The sequence below is a fragment of the Gasterosteus aculeatus genome, chromosome 8 (assembly GCF_964276395.1).
Source record: "Gasterosteus aculeatus chromosome 8, fGasAcu3.hap1.1, whole genome shotgun sequence".
NCBI lineage: Eukaryota > Metazoa > Chordata > Actinopteri > Perciformes > Gasterosteidae > Gasterosteus > Gasterosteus aculeatus.
Genome location: NC_135695.1, coordinates 14538092 through 14559707, shown reverse-complemented (window position 1 = coordinate 14559707; position 21616 = coordinate 14538092). Strand labels below are relative to the sequence as shown.

General features: G+C 43.3%; 1 protein-coding gene across 8 annotated transcripts in view; it reads right to left on the bottom strand.

The window, feature by feature from the left end:
• Window positions 1-1299: 1299 nt before the first annotated feature.
• LOC120823832 (arf-GAP with coiled-coil, ANK repeat and PH domain-containing protein 2) overlaps window positions 1300-21616 on the bottom strand; it is a 33761-nt gene continuing 13444 nt past the window's right edge. The window contains exons 7-24 of one of the 8 annotated variants that reach the window (XM_040184220.2): window positions 20178-20222; window positions 20001-20096; window positions 16734-16808; window positions 11882-11994; window positions 11414-11465; window positions 10905-11005; window positions 10714-10822; window positions 10281-10489; window positions 9324-9393; window positions 9130-9224; window positions 8855-9042; window positions 7748-7849; window positions 7136-7228; window positions 6688-6920; window positions 6465-6574; window positions 6222-6332; window positions 5809-5870; window positions 1300-2572 (exon numbers count right to left, since the gene is read on the bottom strand). In XM_040184220.2, the coding sequence (XP_040040154.1) occupies window positions 2469-2572; window positions 5809-5870; window positions 6222-6332; window positions 6465-6574; window positions 6688-6920; window positions 7136-7228; window positions 7748-7849; window positions 8855-9042; window positions 9130-9224; window positions 9324-9393; window positions 10281-10489; window positions 10714-10822; window positions 10905-11005; window positions 11414-11465; window positions 11882-11994; window positions 16734-16808; window positions 20001-20096; window positions 20178-20222 (1968 nt within the window). In that variant the 3' untranslated portion in view covers window positions 1300-2468. The remainder of the gene's footprint in view (window positions 2573-5808; window positions 5871-6221; window positions 6333-6464; window positions 6575-6687; window positions 6921-7135; window positions 7229-7747; window positions 7850-8854; window positions 9043-9129; window positions 9225-9323; window positions 9394-10280; window positions 10490-10713; window positions 10823-10904; window positions 11006-11413; window positions 11466-11881; window positions 11995-16733; window positions 16809-20000; window positions 20097-20177; window positions 20223-21616) is intronic. The other 7 variants (XM_078108302.1, XM_040184221.2, XM_078108303.1 and 4 more) reach the window with 7 other exon arrangements.

Sequence of the window (21616 nt, the reverse complement as noted above, 5' to 3'; positions counted from 1 at the left end):
GTTTACGTTAGGAGTTTATTGTAGTGACTCAACAGGTGGAGTTATTAAAAGTGATAAACTACAACAAGCTATAAACACGGGGAGCAGAAACAACACACACATCCTAGAGGGATTTATGTGAAGTTTCAAATGAATCAGATAAACCAGGAGTGAACGCAGACTCCCAGGATCCGTACGTGCGTTTTTAGGCTGCAGAGTTTAAGACTTGTTTCCTCCAGGTATGAAACATTAGACGTCGCCCCCTGCTGGACGGATTACACTGCTGTTGCTGCAAAACTATCAAGTAGAGGCCTGAAAAGTACAGCGAAGGAGGAAAACACAAATGTGATGCAAGAAAAGAAAAGAAAAACATCTAAGAGAAAAATAATGAAATTGTGATAACCTCCCGTACGCGCTAAATGATCCCAAAAGATTTAGTGAAGATTCATTAGAGATTTAAATTCCAAATTATCTGCCTGTACGATGTCTGCATTGAAAGACATTCATTGAGTGTTCAACGGGTCGTTTCTCTGCAAACGGATTTCTAGTTGACCCCGAACGTATTCGAATGACCACGATCCGGATTCTTAGAATCTGTGACTGTGTTAATGTGGTCAGCAGCATGTAGAAAGGCGAAGGTCAAATTGCATACGATGGCCAATGAATACAATGTGAATGTGGAGGTCGGACCTCAAAACGAGTATTTTACGCACTTCATTCTAACCGTATTACCATAAATTGGATAATTATCAAGTTTTGCAAAAAAGAAAAACAAAAGGGGACCAACTCTAATTCCTTTAATTGACGATGGCTGAACTGCCACGTTGCCTCTTAAACCCACGATTAAGACCAGGGGCCGTGGATTGGCCTCTTTTGAAAAAGGGAAACTGAATTTTTGTCTTGAATTCTCTTGTGCCATTTTCTGTACTTATACTAATTACTGCATTCCTTCCTCTGTAGTAAAAGCCAAAATCGATGTACATGTGCTGTTTGGGTCTCGGTGCAGATAGTTCAGAATATTAATTAAAATGAAAATACATAGTAATGAAAAAAGAAAAACAACAACATTGGAATGCAGTTAAAAGTGTCGAAGTGTCCCTGAGCAAGACGCCCAACGCCTAAATGCTCCCCGGGCAACATGTAAAAACCATCAGTTCAAAATGCAATGCAAGTTGCTTTGGATCAATGACCTGTAATGTAATAAGGCACCGTTGTAGCAGATCAGACGCCTGTAATGACTTTAATGAAGCCATATCAGACAAAGTGGTCCAAATTCTCTGAGACAAATCAAAATTTTAAAAAAGCATCACCACTCTGTGATAAATCCTCAGTCCATTTGTATTGAAGCGCTTGCATTTTACAGGTACAATATGCAGTACATGTATACAGACAGCCAATATAAAATGCGTTAAAATGACCATAGGTTATGAATTAAAGCTTAGATATTGATTCAAGTACCACTAACTTTATACTTCAGTTCCATGAAGTCAAAGTTGTCTGTACAAAATGTACAAGAACTGCATCCCACACTGCATTTGTCAAAGGTTTCCCACTCGTAAAAATGTGACTTTAACTCATCAAATGAAACGTCAGTGATGCTACAACTCCTGAATATAATAATGTGTAATAAGAATAACTCTGAACATACCTGTACTGTATGTTTGGTGTTTTATGGAACACTACAGTATCAACACTAAGTATCAAAATCACTTCCAAAAGAAGCTGACTGTCATTTGCATTCATAACATTATACTATACATATAATTATAATTATTTGCCTGCAGGACGGAGTATTTTAAAGTGCGCGGTAAGTCAGTTCACTTTAAGAGTAAAGCCGAGGCCTTTGGTCCGATCTAAATCTAAACCGCTCCCCGTGTCAGAACCCATTATAAGAGCAGCACATCCGGCTCATTGATTAAAATAATGCTGCGTTATGTTGACCGTATTTAGGGGGCGTTTCTTTTTTTCATTTATAGATTTAGCCTAAGGATGAGGCTAAATCTATAAATTAAGAATAATCTCAACAAGACTGCACTTGTTCAGAGTTCTCACTATAGTTTCAGACAGTACTGACATGCAATATTTATATGTTGTAAAAAAACAATGTAGCACCTAAAAAGCTAAATTACAGACACATGAATAACATGTTTACTTTCATAATAACTGTACATTGATTGAAATGTCAAAGCTTTATCATCAAAACTGGTAAACATCCGTGGCGATTTAAGAAGAGATTTGTGCAAAGAAGTAAAAGTACATTGTTGTGTATTTACTGCTGAGAGTTCACTGAAGGAAAACTTCCATAGAAAAAAAGAGGCCTACGATCAAGAAAATCCTATAGAGATTTTTTCAAATGTATTATTTAGCAGTCTGTCCTGCACCTACTTCCTAACAACTCAAGATACAGCAAACACCTTCTTAAATATAGTTATAAAAGAATAATTGACTTAATGGAAGGTCTCTCTGAGAGGCCTCGCTGGTTCTGTTCGTCAGGGTCGTTGGGCATCGTACTGCTGGTAGCGGTTCAGCTTGTCCGGGTCGTTGGAGGCCATCTGGGTGAAATCCTGGAAAATGTCCTGGTAGGTTTCGTCTCCTAGAAGAGAAACAAGAACACAAGATGTCAACAACAACAAAGATAAAAAAAAAAAGGTCAGAGAAATGGTGTCCGACATCTAAACACAAGGCCACATATGGTCGTCGTATAGAACATTCAACGTGGATCTTGTTGCTTGAAGTGTAGCTCTCAGATGAGCTCAATAATAAAATATAAATCATGTCATTAAGACCTCGTCATTGGTTGTTCATGCACAGTGCCTGTTCTCCCCCCCCAAGCAAGTGAAGCCATTTGCTTGTTTTAAGAGCAATGACTTGCTGCCAGTTTTTTAATATTGATTTCTATTAATCTGGCACAACAACATTGTCCCGTCTTCTCCTGCGCGATTTAACACCCTTTGTTTGCACCCACGTTAGAAATAAATCTAACTTCTACTCTCGACTTCATTCTTTGGTTGTTCCATTTGTTTCAACTCTGAAGGGGACGTAAGAGGAACAGAATCAGAGCAAGAATGAAAAGAAGAAGAAGAAGTCGGCCATACCTGTCAGGTGTGTCGGCACGGCTCGAAATATGAAAACAATGCAGAAAAGATGGGAAAGAGCAGAAAAGAGGCAAAAGGCAAGAGAGCTTTCATCAATCAGCCGGTGGAGACGGACTCAGAAAGAAAAGACAAGCTCAAGATTCGTTTGTCAACAACTGTATTGTTTTTAAAGTGCAGGAGTTTATGTACAAAAATACAGTTGTGTTGGCCTCAGCACCCCAAAGAAAATATGAAAAACAGAAGAAAGGCACAGAACTCTGGGGAGGAGGGGAGGAGAGTGGGGGGGGGGGGGGTGAATGCAGAACCAAGAGAGAATTTACAGAAGGAAGAAAAGTGGCAGAGTGCAAAAAGAAGAGTTGTAGCTCCTGTGGAAGAGGCGCCGTGATTCTCAATCTGTTTGAGTTACAAGGTGAAAATGTTCCTTTTCAGGTTTATAAACAATTTCTAGAAGACAACTATTGATCAAAAGGAGACATTTAAAATATATTTTCTTATAATTGTCGTTAAATTTTAAAAATATACAATCCCGCCGGACGTTTATTAAATATTCCAAAAACGATTATACAGAGCAACCGGCAGGCTGAGGACCACCACTTCTTCCACACTCAGCCGGGTAGAAACACTAAGACTGGGTCTAATAAATAGGGGGCGCGTGGGTTGATGACGTTAGTTCTCCTTCATTAGGCCTGAATATCCTTCGTCAGCTGATTGGAGGCGCTGATGAAGAAGCCCTCGAGTTTCAAAGAGGACGGCAACAACACAAACCCTCTTGTAAAGCGAAACCACACGCGGCTCACACAGTCAATGGGAGCACGCACTTTGGAGCTCCTTCTGCTTCTCCTGCTCCAGACAAACATCCTCCTGTTCAACGCGTCTGCTGTCGACCTTTGAGGCCACGACATCCAGCAGCGGTTTCTGTGCCAGTCGCCATCACGAAGCGTTGCATAACGTTAGAAAGATACTTTTTCTTTGTCATCAGGTCCAGAGCAAAAACATGACACGGGGAGAACATTCTACTTTGAAGAAAAGCGAGGCAGCATTCAGGCTAACAGCAGTCTGGCTGCCTGAAGCAGCACATCAAGCCGTCAGTATTCGACGCTTTAATCCTCTCCCATTAAAGGAACGCACACCTCCCCCCTGTGGTCAACACGCGCCAGTGCATCGGCGTCGCTCTGCCCCGATAACGGGCATGAAACTGGGGCACACCTCAATCCCGAATTCCACTTTCACGTCGGTTCATCCTCTTTTTCATGAAGCCCCCTTATGATTAAGATAAATATAAAAGGTAGGGCCAGCAAGTGACATGGATATACACACGTTACATGTGGACATTTATCTAGACTATTGCACTATATTTGAGTAAAAACCCACTAACCCGTCGATACAATCAATGCAATGGCACAAACAGGCCTTCATCGTCTTACAATTCTGGATTTCCTCTGACTACGGTCAACGAGCAAGCACACTATCCACTAATAGACAAGACACAGTCATAACAAGTACATAGCGTTCAATCAGAAGAGAAAAGTAGGGCAGTTATCACAGAGACCCTCGTGACATTCACCCCCGTGCAGTCAGAGTCGATCTCAACTCCGCTTATTCGGTCCGACTATGAAGAAATACACGTATGCATCATTTACAACACGTACAGTAATGATACTTATTACATGGCTCCTACAATAATGTTTAGAAAACCCAAAATGTTCTTAATTATACTTTTTCTTCTGACCGTGTCATAAAAGTAAGATGTTTTACATGGAGACACCAAACTGTTGTCCTCATGTAAAACAACAATAAGTAAACAGGCCGCCCAAAAAAAGGTTAAGACTCAATTTGGGAGCCATAAATTTGCAGGACAAAGTACAATAGTTGCATGGACATTAATGGGAATTCTGACAGATAATTTTAAAATCAAACTGTTTATGGACACACTACTATTCTAAGTCATGATTATTGCCCAATAGTGAAACTGCCCTCACCTTGAGGTCACTGGATAATTCTGGCAGTTACTGGTTAACTATTTATTTTCGCACACAGACAACACTAATCAAAAAATTAAATATATTCCTGCACAAAAATATATATTATTATCTGCTATAAATCCCTGAATACCTGTTCAATAGAGGGAATCAGCAAGGATTTATCATTTAAACTTAAAGAGAGGAATTGCAGATCTAGTAAAAACTGACAGTTTCTTTTATTTTGTGCTTTCTATAAATCTGCATTAGTAACAGTCACTTTGATGAAAACATGGGGGGAATTTTGGGGGGAAAAATAGCTCTTTAGAAATGCCCAGAGTCGATGGCTTTGACCGCGCACATCGATACTGCATTGCGGCGCATCGGGGAGGGGGGGGGGGGCAGCCGGCCCAGGAGATGGCAGGAGGCGGGACCTCGCAGCACAGCGGGGACACGGCAGAACACCCGACCGAGTTGGGCTCGGTTCTCGCTAACCGACGGATCCAGTTTCACTTCGACCTGGGAGCCCTTCATTTACAAAAAAAGCTACCTCCAATTTGTAACCAGACGTTATTGACTTGATTTTTTTGGGTGTTAATTTGCAGTTTTTTAGACAACCGAGCCCAACTCGGCAACCTGGGCTTTACTTTTCCTCTGATAAACACACTTTTACTGAGAGCCCAGCACTATTTATGTTTCGTCCAGCTGCAGGCTGATAAACTCCTGCATGCAAGTCCTGTACTGCATCTCGGTGGGGCTGTTGGTGCTATATTGACCTGACTGGCTGTAGGGCCCCTCCGCCTCTCGCATTTCTTCGTTCATCTTGGCCAATCGCAACCTGGGGCGCGGGCGAAGAAACAGGAAGTGACGGATGAGTCATAGTTAAGCGATACAATGGTTAATCACACTCTTACTCAATTCAAATCGAAAAGGTTAAGACACATTACCATTACAACTAACGCGCTGACTTTCTAAATACCGTTGAATTTAGAACAGGCAGTTACAGTGCCACTGAAGCAATTAGCCATACAAAGTACCACTATCCGAGGTCAGTGTTTTCTTGAATTGTGGTTGCATGTAGAGGACAGCTGTGCTGCTCAGCGGTTTGCGGAACGTCAGACAAACGCTCACAGAAAACAACAACATTAACACAAAGAAAATACAGGAATAGAACGAGAACAACACTCACAGTGTGACGATGTCTGCGTTGGCTGCATCCACCGCTATTATCAGGGGGGTTTTCTCATCGATGTCTGCAGCATTTTGATTAGCTCCTCTTTTTAGGAATAAACACACTTGCCTAAAACAGAGAAAGTTTCAGCATCTTTGAGTCAACTCGATAACCTGCGTTGTTTCACAAATCTTCAAAATGACAGATTCCAATGTTCTCCGAGTTAAAGTTTAGTGAGGGAGTGAGGTGTGCAGGACAAACCCCGTGTGTCCCAGCATGGTGGCGTGGTGGAGGGGTCCTCGGCCCTGAGCGTCCTGCTGGTTCACGTTGGCCGCGTTTTGGAGCAGAAACTCACAGGTGACCAGCGAACCCTGAGGGGAATCATTTCAACAATCAACACGTTACGTAACTCTACAACTCACGTAAAACGTGAGTGCTGTCCTTATCTAAAAGGGAAGGGGGGTGGGATTATTTGGGCGCTCACCCCCTGCACCGCCATGATCAGCGGCGTTCTCTTGTCGTCCTCCGCGTTGACCCAGTTGACCACGGCGCCGTGGGCCAGTGCCTCCGCCATGTCGGGCAGGCTGCGGGCACACGCAGCCCAGTAGAGCTGCAGGCCCGAGCTGTACTCCTTCGGCTCGTAGAAAACCACCTGCTTGCACGGGGACGGAGGAGGCAGCGTGGCGGGCATCGCCATGGGGGGAGACTCGGCGGCATCTGGAACGCGGGAGAAAAGAATCGACTTTAGTCAACTAAATGCTCATTTAATCGCTTTTCAAGTTCCTACTAATTGCAAACTTTTCCAGGCTGGTGAATTTTCTCATGTTCCTTAAAAAGGTTTTCCACACTGGCCTTCGTTGACTTAACTAACGTTAAGACTTAGATTCAAATATGCAGGGATGTCTATGTAATGACGGAGGTTTGTGTCTCACCTGCATCTGTCAGGCTAGTATTGGAGGCAGTGGTGGCCAGCATCTCCCTGCTCCCATCAGCGCTGTTCTGGATGCCGCTGTCTTTACTTTTTACTGCAAGAGGAAGTGGCATGAATCACGACTTGTAGAACCACGCAGAGGTGTCATTCACTGCGTGTGTAAAATAAAAGGAACACCTTCCTGCTGATGCTTTTCAGATCGCCCCTCAGTAAACCTTTTGATAAATAGTGGAATTACAAGAAACAGCAGGTGGTCCTAATATTTTGTACAGTAAGTGACTCCCCGACAGAAATCAGTAGAAAGAGCTGGAGGATAGATCCCCACCATCACCTCGTTTCAGGTCCCTAAACATGTGATGAGACAAATACAAATGCAAATACCAGACACTGACCCAAACCACGTGAGAGAGAGAGAGAAACACTCCCCAGCCCCCAGAGAAACTAAACATCTGCAATTCTCTTAAAATGATGTGATGGTCCATTCAGACGGTCTGGATGAAGGAGTAATAGAGCAGTGGGTGAAGGGTCGTTAGTCCAAATATCCCAAGCGGGGCAAACTAGAGGACAGCGGGGATGGAGAAGCAAGCCAAACACTGAGCGTTGAGGTACTTACTGCTCCTGAGCTTGGCAGAGTTGTCAAAGTAGGAGAAGAGTGAGTGAAGCTCGTCGGGACAGAAGAGAGAGTCGCGGCGGGCCTCCATGCCGCTGGCAACAGCTACGTTAGGGATAATGGGAGTTTGGGGATGGAAAGGCGGAGGGTGTAAATTGAGGTGCGGGGAGTTAAAAGGGGAGGCAGTCAGAGCAGGGGTTAGTCCGAAAGCACACAACACGAAAGGAGAGAAGAAATCTTGAGGCAGAGGAGAGAGAGAAAGAGCGAGAGATAAAGGGAGGAGGGCGGGGGGGGGGGGGGGGGGGGGTAACAGCAGAGATAGTTAAGACTACCGGCTCGGACTACAAGAAGCAATAGGAGGCAATGGGGGCCGAGGCACGTGCTGTTCACAAGGAACATAAAGTATGCCGATGGGTGGACGCTTCTCCACATGCTTAAATCACAGAGCATTTAAGACAGGAAAGAAAAGAAAGGTGGCAATGCAAATCACAAATGACAGACTGTGCCATCTTGATGAAGTGCAGTTTGACTTCTGAAGCAGCACACAGTGCATAACAGAAACATCCAACCTCACATCCAATTATTCTGCATCCAAAGGCCTAATTATTGGAATTAGAAAATAAATGCAGCCTCCGCCATTCTTTCCAATCGACACTCCGCCAAGAGACCCGCCCTCCTCTGACTGGTTTGTTTTCAGGTTTACGGCCAATCAAACCAACGATGGCAGCGAGTATTACCCAATCAGGGGCAGTATAGGGCGCGTCTCCACAGAATTCGGGTGGGATTATTTGCATGGGATGCTGCATTGACGACAACTCGGAAAATACGGGACAAACCTCGTATTGATTCAAAACAGGACGCGCTATTTTATTCTCAAATACGGGACGATTCCGTATTATTTTTGGTTTTAGCAGCTTGTTGGTCTTACATTCACCCAGAATGAAATCCAGTGTAATCTTTTAGTGGGTATTATTTAGAGTTAATGTCAGATCGGGTCAGAACCTTTGAATGAGGTTTGTCGTTACTTTGTTCATTGCGTCCAGCTACGAGTGAAAGGTTACAGTGAACAAACCCTCAGGTCGCAGAGTGAATGTAAATCTCTCTACTGACCTGACTGACCGGGTCGGAGTTTCGGCGTGGGCGGCGGAGGCCTCGGGGGCAGATGCTCCGAGCTGCTGCTCAGCCTCTTCTCCTGTTTGCTCAGAGAAACCACTTTGTCGCGCAGCTCCTCGCCTGTGGGCCGGCGCACAAAGCGCCGGTCCACGTATTTGGCTTTGATGTAGGCCTCTACCTCGTGTCTGGTAAGAATCAGAGGGCACTTGGTTTGAGAATAAGGTCAGATTGTCAAACCAGTACTCAAACCACAGCTGGTACACTTTGTGTACCTTGGATCTCCTGGTTGTGGCTTTCTGGATCCCAGCTCCTCCCGCCGAGCCTCGTAGATCTGATTGATCACTCCGTTCCCAAGTTCGCACATCAACTGTGAAAGGTTCAATAAAAAAATACATTTAAAGTAATTTGTTATCGGCGCTCAGTTCATAGTTAGACTTGAACTGTGGGTGTGTGTATATTTGTTTACCTTGAGAAGTTCTGGCTCCCAGGTATCCAGGGTCAAAGACCGGACCTTAGAGAAGTGCACTCCCAGACTCCTGCAGGTCGAAGGAGTATTACAATAAATCAGAGGCATTGTTCATCGCCCTTTGCTTAGAGAGACCGATAATGCTGGAAACGTACAGTATATCACGTTAGTTATACTTTTCAACACACAGAGTGTAGATTTGGGTTCTGCAGGTTTATGGGTCTGGCAGAACAACAAAAACCCTGTATGTACCAAAGAAGGTTGTTCTTAGATAAATATGCAGTACTATTGTTAGCTCTATGCCTTTGTTTTTAATATACATGTTTATACTAAAATAACCTACTGATGGGACCAGAGATTTATGGAGGCCACAAACAAGGTAATTTAAAGAAATGTAAAAACTATACATTTTATAAAAATTATAATTCGGTAAATTTCTGAAACTTTGGTTAGAAAATAACAATGAAGATCATTTTTTAGGATGTAGTGAGGCTGAATCCCTTGATAATTTTGTGTTAATTAAAATGTGGCCGGAATGTTGATTAAATACTTTACCGTGGAAACAAAAGGTTGTCATAACATTTCAGGCTGGCTGTTCGTAGCAGAGTTTACATTTCATGAATCCCTAAATCCCAACAGTTTGTACAAACCATTGAACAGCAGACATGCAATGGCCGCTTATAGTAATTTCCGGTTTCCTTGGAACAAAATGAACTCAAGTGGTAGATAAATAAAAAATGAGCTGATATTTGTTACCTCGGTTCATTAGTTTCCAAAAGGTTCATCCTTTCTGGAATAAACCACTTTACGTTTCACAGAATCTAAATAAGTTGTTATTTTAAGACAGTTTCTTCCTTGGTGATATTCATTTTTTTTTTGTGTGTCGATCTCTCGGCAGCCTTAACGTTAAAAGACCGACCCAAGGTCTGACTTTACAACAAAAACATTTCCCTCTACCTGTGGATACCGGAGCACTGTATGCAGAGGGTGATGCCCAGATTGATGCTGGCCCAGCGCGGGTCAGGCTGACCACAGTCGCAGCAGCAGGTGTTGCCCGGGATGACCAGGACCTTCTGCAGGGCGCTCTCTCCTTTGATTGACCTCTCCTTCGGCTCCCCAGCCGAGTCAAGGCTCCCCGTCGACGTGGACGACTTCCTGTCAAGCTTCTGGCATGGCAGAGACAGACATCCACATGGGCCATAAGTATCTATTAATATGGGATAGGCTGATGTTAAACAATGACATGTGGGGGAGGTGGGGGACTAAATGTAAAGTATGGGGGACACACTCAAACACTGGTTAATAAATTTTTCCACAAATAATCTATGTATCAATATACTTAACTAAAGTACCACCCACTCAGTACATGTTGGTGTGTTTTGGTTCTTACGTCTCCGTCGTCTCCCTTGTCGCGGAAGGCGGTGGCGATGCTGTTCTGGACGGCTTTGATCCAGGCCTGTCGCAGCTTCTCCGAGTCGGCCTGCATCATGCAGCTCCTGCTGGCACAGACCAGCGTCACACAACTGCCGTCTGCTAGTTTGGGGGACGGCGCTTATTAGACCAGCGGGGACTTAAACCTACTTGGTGGGGGACACCACTTCGAAACAGAAGCGACGCTCTACGTCCTCGCAGTGTTTGACGGTACAGAGCCGCAGGTCTTCCACCACCACTGTTGGGTTGTCCTGTGCAGACAGCAGAGCATCTTTAGTTGAAACACAATTAGCACACACACTCTCTGGCAATGTTAAAAAGAAATTAACAAATTAAGCGCCACAAATAGCAAAATATAAAATGTATCCAAATATTTCTATCAATCAAAAACACTTCAAGTGTTGATGTCATTGACAATATCTGATACGGTTTGTTTTTTTCAAGGCAATCGTGCAGATATTGTTTCCATACGGTGGCCTTAAAATCAGGGTAAAATATTTGGCTTCGGTACGAGTCCCACAATAACATTTTCTTCAGTGTTACACAATACAACTAAATACTGTATCTTAGTACACTTCTTCACATACAGCTTGGGTCCATTCTACACTAAAGTCAAACACATGCATATTGTATTCCGTGCAGGGAGTCACTTGACATACCTTAAATTTCTTCTGATAAACTAGCTGATTGTTCTGGATGGAGAACCAACGCCTGAAAGAAAAACCATAGTCACATGCAGCCACTAGTGATACTAAAATAACACGCTTTGACATCGTTCTAGTGTGGATGAGAGCGATGGCAATGTTCAGATACAGCAACAATACACAGTTTGTGTTAATATTCCCCTTTAAACAAAACTATGCAGGCGTCCAAAAGCATTATACCTTATGGGTCAACCTTTAAAAGGTGACTGCGGTATGATTTCCAGGAAGTGCAGAAATTCTATCAAAAATAGTTTTAAAGTCATTTCTGCGGCACCAGAATTTAAAGCAGCTTTGATATCTCTATTCAACGTTTTGAGGACAGGGCTTGGCCTTCTGAATACAGAATCAGTGCACTATAATGAAGCAAATCGTTGTCATAAAATTTGATTACAAATGTATTCCGATTGAATTGTGTCTGTGTACCTATTCCACGTCTTAAACGCATTGCTGGCCCTCTTAAACAGATAACCCTCCATTGCGATGCCGTGCTCGGCATCCACATTGTACTCCAGCTTGGTGTCGTCATTCGAGAAGTCCTGGACAAAAAGACAGAAAGAGCCGCTGTGGTCAATTACCCTCAACAGAGCAGCACTGAGAACGGGGGTTAAAAATACATACAAACCATGTAAGGAAATAGGCTAATGTTACGCCACTTTACTTTTTCTCGGAAGTTGATGTGACAAACGGTAGTGAAAAGGGTAATAACGATAATCATTATAGTTTCAGGGTTAATAGTCATATACTCAGTGGTTTGACGAATAGACCCACGTAGTAAACCAAGAGGCAACAAATCCCCCAAAGTGTGAAAACACTGGACAATGACAGACTTTAATTAATTAATTAGGTATTCAGATATAACTGTTGCCAATCTCGTCTTAACTAGCCGAGCTGCTTCCACTTTAACATCCTCCAAGCGTGACATTGAACACCATGATTCATTTGTGTGCGTGTGTGTGTGTGTGTTCTCGAGCAATAAGATTACCAAGTGTCACCATTTCCACAACCAGTCGCAACTAAGAATCAACACACACACATTTTTTTTTTTACCAAATATCTTTTGACTTGTGACCATATTTTTTTCCCAATGACATTTTTGGACATTACATGATTTCCCCTTTTTTCATTTTGAACCAAATGTATTTTTAAATTTTTTCCCCATGACATAGTTTGACCAATCATTTTTTGTTGTTCTTGACATTTAGAGTCATTAGACTCACCTTTTCCACTACCTCTAAAACCAATTACATACAGATTAAAAGTGTAGTAGACTAATTTAAATGAGCTCCAATCTTGAGAGCAGAATAATTAGTTATTTAATTAAAATATGTCAACACTAATAACAGTTTGCTCAGCATAGATGACCGTTATCAGGTAATGACAATAACTAATACTTCCTATTCACTAACCTGTAGAACATCCATGCTGATCATATATGCAACAAGTGGAAAATCTATATTTCTCAGAGGAAAACTATAAAATTCTGACTGCATTCCATCTTTGTTCTAGATGTTACCCTTTACAATGTTATATTTTCAAGTGCCTTCTTTTCATTTTTTTATACAAAGACTACTTGATTGGAATTCAGGATGTCCAATGTACATACAGGCAGGTGCTTGTGATTATAGATCCGATCCAACAACAAACCGTGTGTGTCTGGGAGGTTGCTCATGACCTGTAGCTCATGACGGCACAGAGTCTCATGGCTTGGATCTGTAAACGTAACCTGAGCTAAGTTAAACCCCTCTGCCCTATGATACCATGGTGTATCAGATAGATGCGCGCGCGCGCGCACACGCACACACACACACACACGGTTTTCCAGCATGACATACACCAGGACAACTGAGGTTATTTCGGGTGCACAAGGGGAACAAACTGTCTGTATTAAGCTTCTCTACGGCAAGATAATGGGAGGCACCAGTACATGCATTCAACAAATCACCTGGAATATGAACCTCCGGATTAGGGCCACACAATGTATGTTAATCAAAACAAAAGCACAACTCAGAACCTCACTGGTGGAATGTGATCAGGAAACAACCTATAAATGTATGGTTCTGGAATATTTTAGAGACGTAAGGTTTTCGCCCCGTCAACAACAGTTAATTTACGGCCCAGTGAGCAAAACAATGACATAGACCAGGAAAACAACAAACCACTCTCTGAAATCAAACCAGCAACCTGACTTGACTGTAGCACACACCGGCGCCACCAAATGAAGCATCAAAACAAACATGCTGCATAATCGGAGGACATTCAACACCAATCCACTCTGAAATGTGGGAACATACAAAAGGAGCAAACATTTACACAAGCACTGCAATGCAGTCTCTTAGTGTGTGCAGGAGAGGAGGTGAAAGACGGGGGGGGCTGGTACGGTTACAAAAGGAAATCAGATGGAAATCGATGCGGTGACTCTACGTACGGAGTTTGACCTCCAAGCAAAAAAGTTGCGGCAGTCTGACTCGATCGCCGTCTCCTCCTGAAACATCACACAAGAGGATGGCACACACAGAAAAGATGTATTTCTAACTCTACCACACAGACAAATTACAACACATTTGGTTTTGGCCAAATAAAAATGCTGTAGTCCGAAGAGGAATCCAATCACACTAAGAAATAAACAGACCATTACCATAAAACACCACGAGCACAGAGACACGGTTGCATGCAAGTACACGCGGACACTACAACTCAACTTCCTTCAGGTGCACTCACCAGATACCAAACGTAGTGAAAACGGCTGAAAATCTTCATTTCTTTTGGAGGTTTTATGTAGTAAGAGCCCCCTTTTCAGTGTGCACGCGTGTCCCTGTTCGGCCGATGAGTCTTTGCTACCTCAAAGTCTCTGTGTGTAGCATCTCAATGGCAGCGTGGCGCCGTCTCTACAACAAACCCTCATCGCCTCCTCTCGTATGACACTGCATGTCCATCAAAATATTCGTCACTGACTGTGCCGTTGCTCCTCCTCCTGGTGCCTAAGTGAAGGTCACCTGCGCCTACGTACGTGTGTGTGTGTGTGTGTGTGTGTGAGAGAGAGAGAGATGTTGGGTTGGAATAATTAAGTGGGCCGTTCAGTGGCGCTCAGGCATCAAACATTTATGCTGACTTCAATTCAACAGACGTGCACAGAGCTTTTCTTCTCACTCATCTCATCTCTTTCGCGTGCGTTTGTCTTTGTCCTTTAACTATTTAAATGTCCGGGCTTTTGAAATGGCGTTTAGTTTGTACGACGATTCCTTTAGAAAAATAATCAGGTTGTTATAACACCATAGCCGCTTCAAACCTAACTACACATCCTCTTTCTGGCGAGAAACCGTTAAGTCAGCGGCCCGTCCGTCTCTCTCTTCATTAGCTCCATTGTGACGCTGCACTGCCCTGTGGTCATAGTGCTGCTGCACAGGCACACAGGAAGCAGACAAACAACTTCGGGTCGACCTTCAGCTCTCGTGCAGATGGAAGGTTTCATCAATACGACGAGAACGGGAAAGGTTTGTGGTGGAGTGTGTAAATAAGACCGTCTTCAAAGGTGACGATTTAGTGTCATTCATTGCTACTAACAACAGATTTTATCAGCCGGCTTTAGAAGACTTCTGGCTTTCAAACTGCCTTTCTGGCTCATACTCAAATACAATAATCATTCTCAATTTAGGAGTTTCACAACCCTCACCAACATTTTATTAAATGCACTCCTTCTCACTGATTATATTCCAAGTCTGAAAACATACATGCTAAACCCCAACCTTAAAGTCAGCCTGGGAAAGCGTGTCAGTCTAATATTATGATAAGTAGCATTGACCTGCAACATTGAGTGATGCATCATTAAGTAATGCAGCACTGGTGTGCTGCAAAGAACCGGCCAATAAAGTGAAGCCACTGTGAACCAGTCATCTTAACACCAAATGTTTCTTTTGCTCATTTTCCAAGTAAATATACGCAAGTACAATGCATTCCTTTTCCAATATAGAAAAGGTGTCATTAACGTGCTCCACTTCTTTCAACTATACAAATAATCGTTCATGCAGTTTAACTGGTGATAAACCAGCTCCCATCGTCCCATCACAGACGGCGCGAGCTGTTGAGGCTGAGCAGCTACATGTACAGCATCCATCCAACCATGCAGACCTGACACAGCGATGAGGGGGGGGGGGGGGGAGAAGAGTAACACAGCTTACCTGCAGAGCAGCCTGAAGTGAGTAGAAAAGGAGACAGGAAGGAGCAGAAGTAGAAGAGCAGAAGAGAGACAGTTGGTTAGGTTTGTCTGTGCATGAGCAGCCAGATGACAGAAAGAGTGGAGGGAGGGAGGGAGGGAGACAACATAAAAATAGCATCGAGATAAATTGTGCGAGGGGAGGTGGAGGATAGACGCTCTGAGACGGGCGGATGTTGGCCCGCGTACCATCCCCGACTGAGCGGGAGGAGCGAGAGAGATGACAAGAGAAGAACAGATGGAGAAGGCATCCAAAAACATTGCATATCAGAAGTCAAGAGAATGAAACGAACGTCACTCATAGACAGACATTGGCAGAAGCCGAGCCGACGACAGCTCGGTGAGAAGCTGGCAGATGTCGTCTGACGTTAATAATGCTGTGTGATGTGCAACTAAGGCTACGGGCGTTCTAGCAGCACCACATACTGAAACATGATACCAGGAGCCCGTGTCTGACTTTACATTTATATAACGTTATATTCATACAGCGAACAAAAAAAAACTCCAAACAGGACTTCTAGTAAGTGTGAGATACATTTAACATACATTTCAGTTGTTGTCAAAACATCTGGAGCACCTTCTGGTATATAATACAGCAACAGGTGGGAGTTAGTGGGGATATTAAGGTTGGCGTGGGAGCTGAAACTTAACCTTGTTTGTTTGGTTTCCGTCAGCTGTCAATTATGCATGGCTGTGTGTGTGAGATCATCGTTAGGGATCCCCTTACAGAGCGGAGTACTACCTCCATTCACTCTAAGGACAAATGGACAGTCAATGGCCAAAATTCATAGTTTTATTATGCAAATGCACCTTTAAGCGTTTTATTTCATTAGCAATGTTTCTTTTTCCAAACGCAGATAACTGATTTGTCCTTGGAGTTTTTGTAATTGTCTGCCATGTTGTGCACTCACACACCAAGTAAGGGAGCTTGTGTTTATGTGTTGTTTGTGTTGCTGTGGAGAGGTGAAGAAGATAAAAGGTTTAATTTGTTGTTCACATTCACATTGTGCACCATAAATTTGTACTTTGTGAATGTGCTTTTTCTGCTTTCCTCTTCAAATGTACCTTTTGCTGGATGGTGGAGTGTTTCTGCTCCATGTCCCTCTTCTCTTTGGCAGCATCCACCACCAGAAGGTCCAACTGCAACACACGGAGCAACGTTGAGCAAGTCGAGCTCACCGAACCAGCCGTACTCAAAATGAACAAATCAAACTTAAAATCACGTTCAAATGTGGGTCAACTTCTTTCGGTTTTGCCACATTTACATTCTTGATAAAAAGGCCAAACAAAACCAACGTGTCACATTCGTTCCAAGTAGAGAACGCAGAGAGCCATTGGAATGGAAAACACTGCCACTGCCCTTAACAGGTGAAAGCAGGTGTGCACAGAAGCTTTCATTCCGCTCTTCAGGGATTCAGCCATTCAAGCAAATAAACAACTTCCACACCGGCCACAGCGAGACAAGACAGGCCCTTCTCCTCTGAACAAAATGGGCTGTGGAGGCTTCATCATGTGTGAAATTGGATGGGGGGGTGATGATTGATTCCCCTCGTCCCCACGAGTACCCATCGCGTGTAGAGAGCAAAACAAAACAATGGATTTCTTTGAGCAGCGAAGAAAGCTATAAATAAAGTTTTTTTTAAAGTGCTGGAGGTCGAACATCTGCTATTTCACCTTCAGAGCGCCTGTGACCGCGATCTGACCTAAAGCCTTGTGTCTGGAGCCTCAGAGGAATCCGTATCTGCGCGTCGATCAGCTTTGTTCATCATATGGTTTTAATGTACGCCGCGGCTTTAACGGTTCCTGCAGCACAACTTCAAACTAAACAACAATTCACACAAACGGCTTACAGGGAAGACAACGTGCCAGAAGAGATAAGAGAGCTGAACCCCACTTCACTTTTCTGATACATGCGCTACATTTCTTGCGAAACAAAATTATATTAATGTTATTGAATCCCTTTGCTTTTCTTTCAGTGGACATAACAACAAAAAAGCTGCAACCTAATTGTTTCAGAGAAGGCGGCATTCGAGGAAGCCGGATCTCCTGTTTTGTTTGGAGAGGAAATGGGTGGCAGGCCGATAACATCAGATGGGGAATGTTTTCCTCCGTCGCGCTCTGACTAGTCCAGTCCACACCGTCTTTCTGCTTCTAGATGCATCTACAGAAAAGGCAGGTGTGGGTTTCCAGCACACCATATTTTGTGCAAGACCCCCTTACCTCTGACATCTCTCGCTTACTGTGCGAGCAGAGCAGCACACTGAAACATTTGTCACCCAGCTTCTCTCTCAACATGCAACACTACGATGACGTGCTGCACGAATGACTCGCGGAAAAGATGCAAAACATCCTTGTGATTGAATATATTCACTGAGCCCGAGGCGGTGTGTCATACGGAAGATCGGCAGAATATCTTATATTTACAACCATTCCAGCGGTTTCCGAATTTCTCTGTTATGTTCCCACCCGTAATCTCTTTCTATTTGACTACAGGCATCGAGTCATGGTATCAGACCTGTTGGCAGCTCCTCCACACCTCCCTGCACAGACTCTCCATCTTCTTCAGTTTCATGATGGAGAGAAGAAAATAAATAATCCACAGTCGTCTGGTCACTGCTAAACACAGCTTGACCTCTGATCTTTCTCTCCTTTCAGTGTTGCACAGTTCAGTGCAACAGGCTTTTAATCACACCATGGCGGTATACTTCTGTAACCAACTCTCAACTCTCACAACTCGCACTTCTTTCCTCCCACAATGCTTGGAGTTTTGAGTGTTGAAGGCTTACAGTCCGTACTTTTCCATTCTACTTCAATCACTTCTTGCGTTGAGAAGATTCCATTTTGCTTTTATCTCTTCCTATAATCTGCTTTTAAAAGTGGGTCTTGTGTTCCCCCCCTTTTTTTTCCCGGCTGATAGTACCAACGTCAGATGGTTCAGTCTTCAGTGTGAGGGTTAGAATTCACACTCTTCTCTCCAATCCACCATCCGAACTCTTCAGATCTGGCTTCAAAAATGTCTTTTCAAATAAAGAAAACATTGTTTGGTGGCTTTGGTCCTTTCTTTTCATGGACTAAACTTCAGAAATTCACGTTAACAAGCTACACTTTACTCTTGAGAAGCGTCCTCTACTCATCAGCTCCACACTGTGCCTCCTTCCTTCCCTGGTCCTGCACCCAATCTTGAATATCCTCCTCCCATTGAGCTCTTCTTCCTGTCCAAGTGTTTAAGGTCCACAACCTTCAGCGTCAAGCTCAGATTTATGTGCCGTGTTCACTCAGCTGATATTCAATGAGTCGGACTGTGGGAAAACCCTTTTCCAGCCCTCTGGCTGCCTTCTTCCTCATTCCTGCTCCACTGTGATAATCATCTTAAAGTCACAAATCGGGCCGTCCTCTGGCTCAGAGGGAAGGCTCTGTTTATCAGAGGATGCACACAGACACACACACGGAGCTGAAATATCAATACATACAGACACAGAGAGGATAGGAACACAAACACAGAGAGAGGTCGTCAGGAGGTGGAAGCTGGAGGTCAAATGGCAGTTGTACTGATCGCTAATGATCACTGTGTAAATCTATGACCATAATGTTTAAGATAAAGACCAAATGTATAATTTCAGAGTCCAGTAAAAAGTGTTTACCATGAAAGTGCACTGGTATGTACGTATGTATCTTTGCTAACATGTATTCCATTACTCGGCTCAAAATAGATGAATGTTTGTTTATGTTGCAAGTGTTTATACTGTATGTTAAATCAACATTGTTTTCCAGGGCTCTGTAGTGTTTACTTTTAGTATTACATTAAAGGAAGTGAAACAAATGGTGAGACGTGTTATTTAATTTCTGAAGAGACGAGGTTATGGCAGATTTGTGATGACAAATTAATGGAACACAACGTAATAATATAGAATACGTAATATATACGTAATAACATCTAACATCTTTAATCAATAGTTTATATGTAATTTATTTATTGATTTAAAAATAATTGAATCAAAACCAGTTAGCAGGTGAGTTTTTTTTAACAAAAATATATATATATCACAAGAGCATTTACATCAGTCATCGTTTATATTTTATAAATGACAATGATAACTGAAGTTAACGTTTTATCAAATTGGGTTATGCCTTAAGAAACAACAGTCAGATGTCTTTTAATCTGGCTTTTGGATGGATACCTACAGTCAATTTGAGTGTGTGCGTTCACCGTGTAATACAAGAGTTCTTCGAGTTCGATTTAGGACTTGCGGTCACAGACTTGAGGGAGAAAAGAACACTGTATAACTGGAGCGGAGGCTTTGGGTTCAACCAACTGCAAAGAGACGGCTGTACCTGTCCTCCAAGCTGCTTCATCAGAGGTTGGAGTTCACTGAAGAGGTCATAGCCTTGGTGGAAGAACGTCAGGTGGGCGTACATGAAGGACAACATCTGCGGAGAAGAAGGTAGATATTCACGGCGCAAGTAGGGCTGCAGCACAAGTCATTTCACGTCAAAGAAAATTCCACTCACTGATTTCAGGATTTCCGATCGTCTCTTTGATTGTAGCACATTGATCTAATAAAAAAAGAAAAAAAAGTGAGAAGCAGGAAGACAAGAAAGAGTCTCCACTATCCAATATCTGAAATATAACCGAGAAAAGAAATGAAAGGACAAGACAGGAGGGGAAATGAGGTAAGATGCTGCAGATGAAACAAAAATAAAAGCATTACAGGAGAGCAGTTCTTCCCAAGGACACCAGGAGGAGCTCCGTGTCGCATGTTCAATTGTGTTTGTCTCACCCATCATCAACATTTCCCGTTGCATTCATTGAAACCTGCTCATCTGGCCTGGGACGTTGCGTTCGGTTTCAAGTTAATGGTAGTAGCGGTACATCATGAAAGGTTGTAAACGCAGTCGTGCTGGCTGGCTTCATCGTGCCTGAGAGGAACCAACGGCCGCCGAGCGACATGCACACTCGCTAACTGGACGCAGAGCAACGGACCCCTTAAGGGGGGGGGGTCTCTTTTCCTTAGGAACACCTTCCTTAGGAACACCGAGCACACGTTGATCCAAGTTCCTGGATGTAAAGCTTATTTTTCCAGCTCTGAGCCACAGCAGCTGATGCATCACATCTATATTTACAAGCCCCCTCCTCCTCCTCTCGCTTACAGTCAATTAGTAGTTTTGAATAGAGTGGCATCTGGCCAGTTACTGGCCGGGTTTCTCATAGCGTCAACAAAGAACAATCCATCAGCTTTATGTTGCTAATTGGTGGTGAAAAATATTTGGGCTAAATTAGTCACTATAACTGCTGGGGGGGATTTCAGGTTTTGCAGGAAGAAAAACCTCCATTAAACAAGTTGCTCTGCATGAAGTATCATGCCTGGATCATCCATTAAAGTTCAGTATTTCATGATCTAGTTCTACGTAGCATAGCAGGGTAAAACAACGCTATTGTCTTAAAACGTTAAGTCTGGCTTTCAATCGCTCTCCTATATTTTCCTCTCCCATCTTGGATGTCGCTGGGAATTGTGCACCATATAATTAAGCAAAAACAACAACAGCAACAATAATAATAAAGCTACAATACATCTAAAATGTTTCCTATAGCCAAAGCTGCAGAGGTTATCAACATTGCTGACCGCACCACTTGAATGTGAAACTTCTAAGAGTCCCTTTTACTTCAGCTGTACAAGCTCTTGGGTTCATAGATTTCCTATAAGCAGACTAGAAAGGCCAGATTGAAAGAAATCTCAACAAATTTCTTTCTTTCACTGGAGCAGACTGCCAAACCCATTTTGAAACCCGCTTTGTGAACTGTGCCCACAGAGCATTGTCTTTTGGAGGGCGATTCAAATAACAGGGTTGGCAGCTGCCTCGTCAGAAAGCATGACGCATTCAGCGGCGCTTCTGTGGCCACGAGGGGAGAGCGGAGGCTCAACTGTATTCAATGATACATCCGTTCGGCT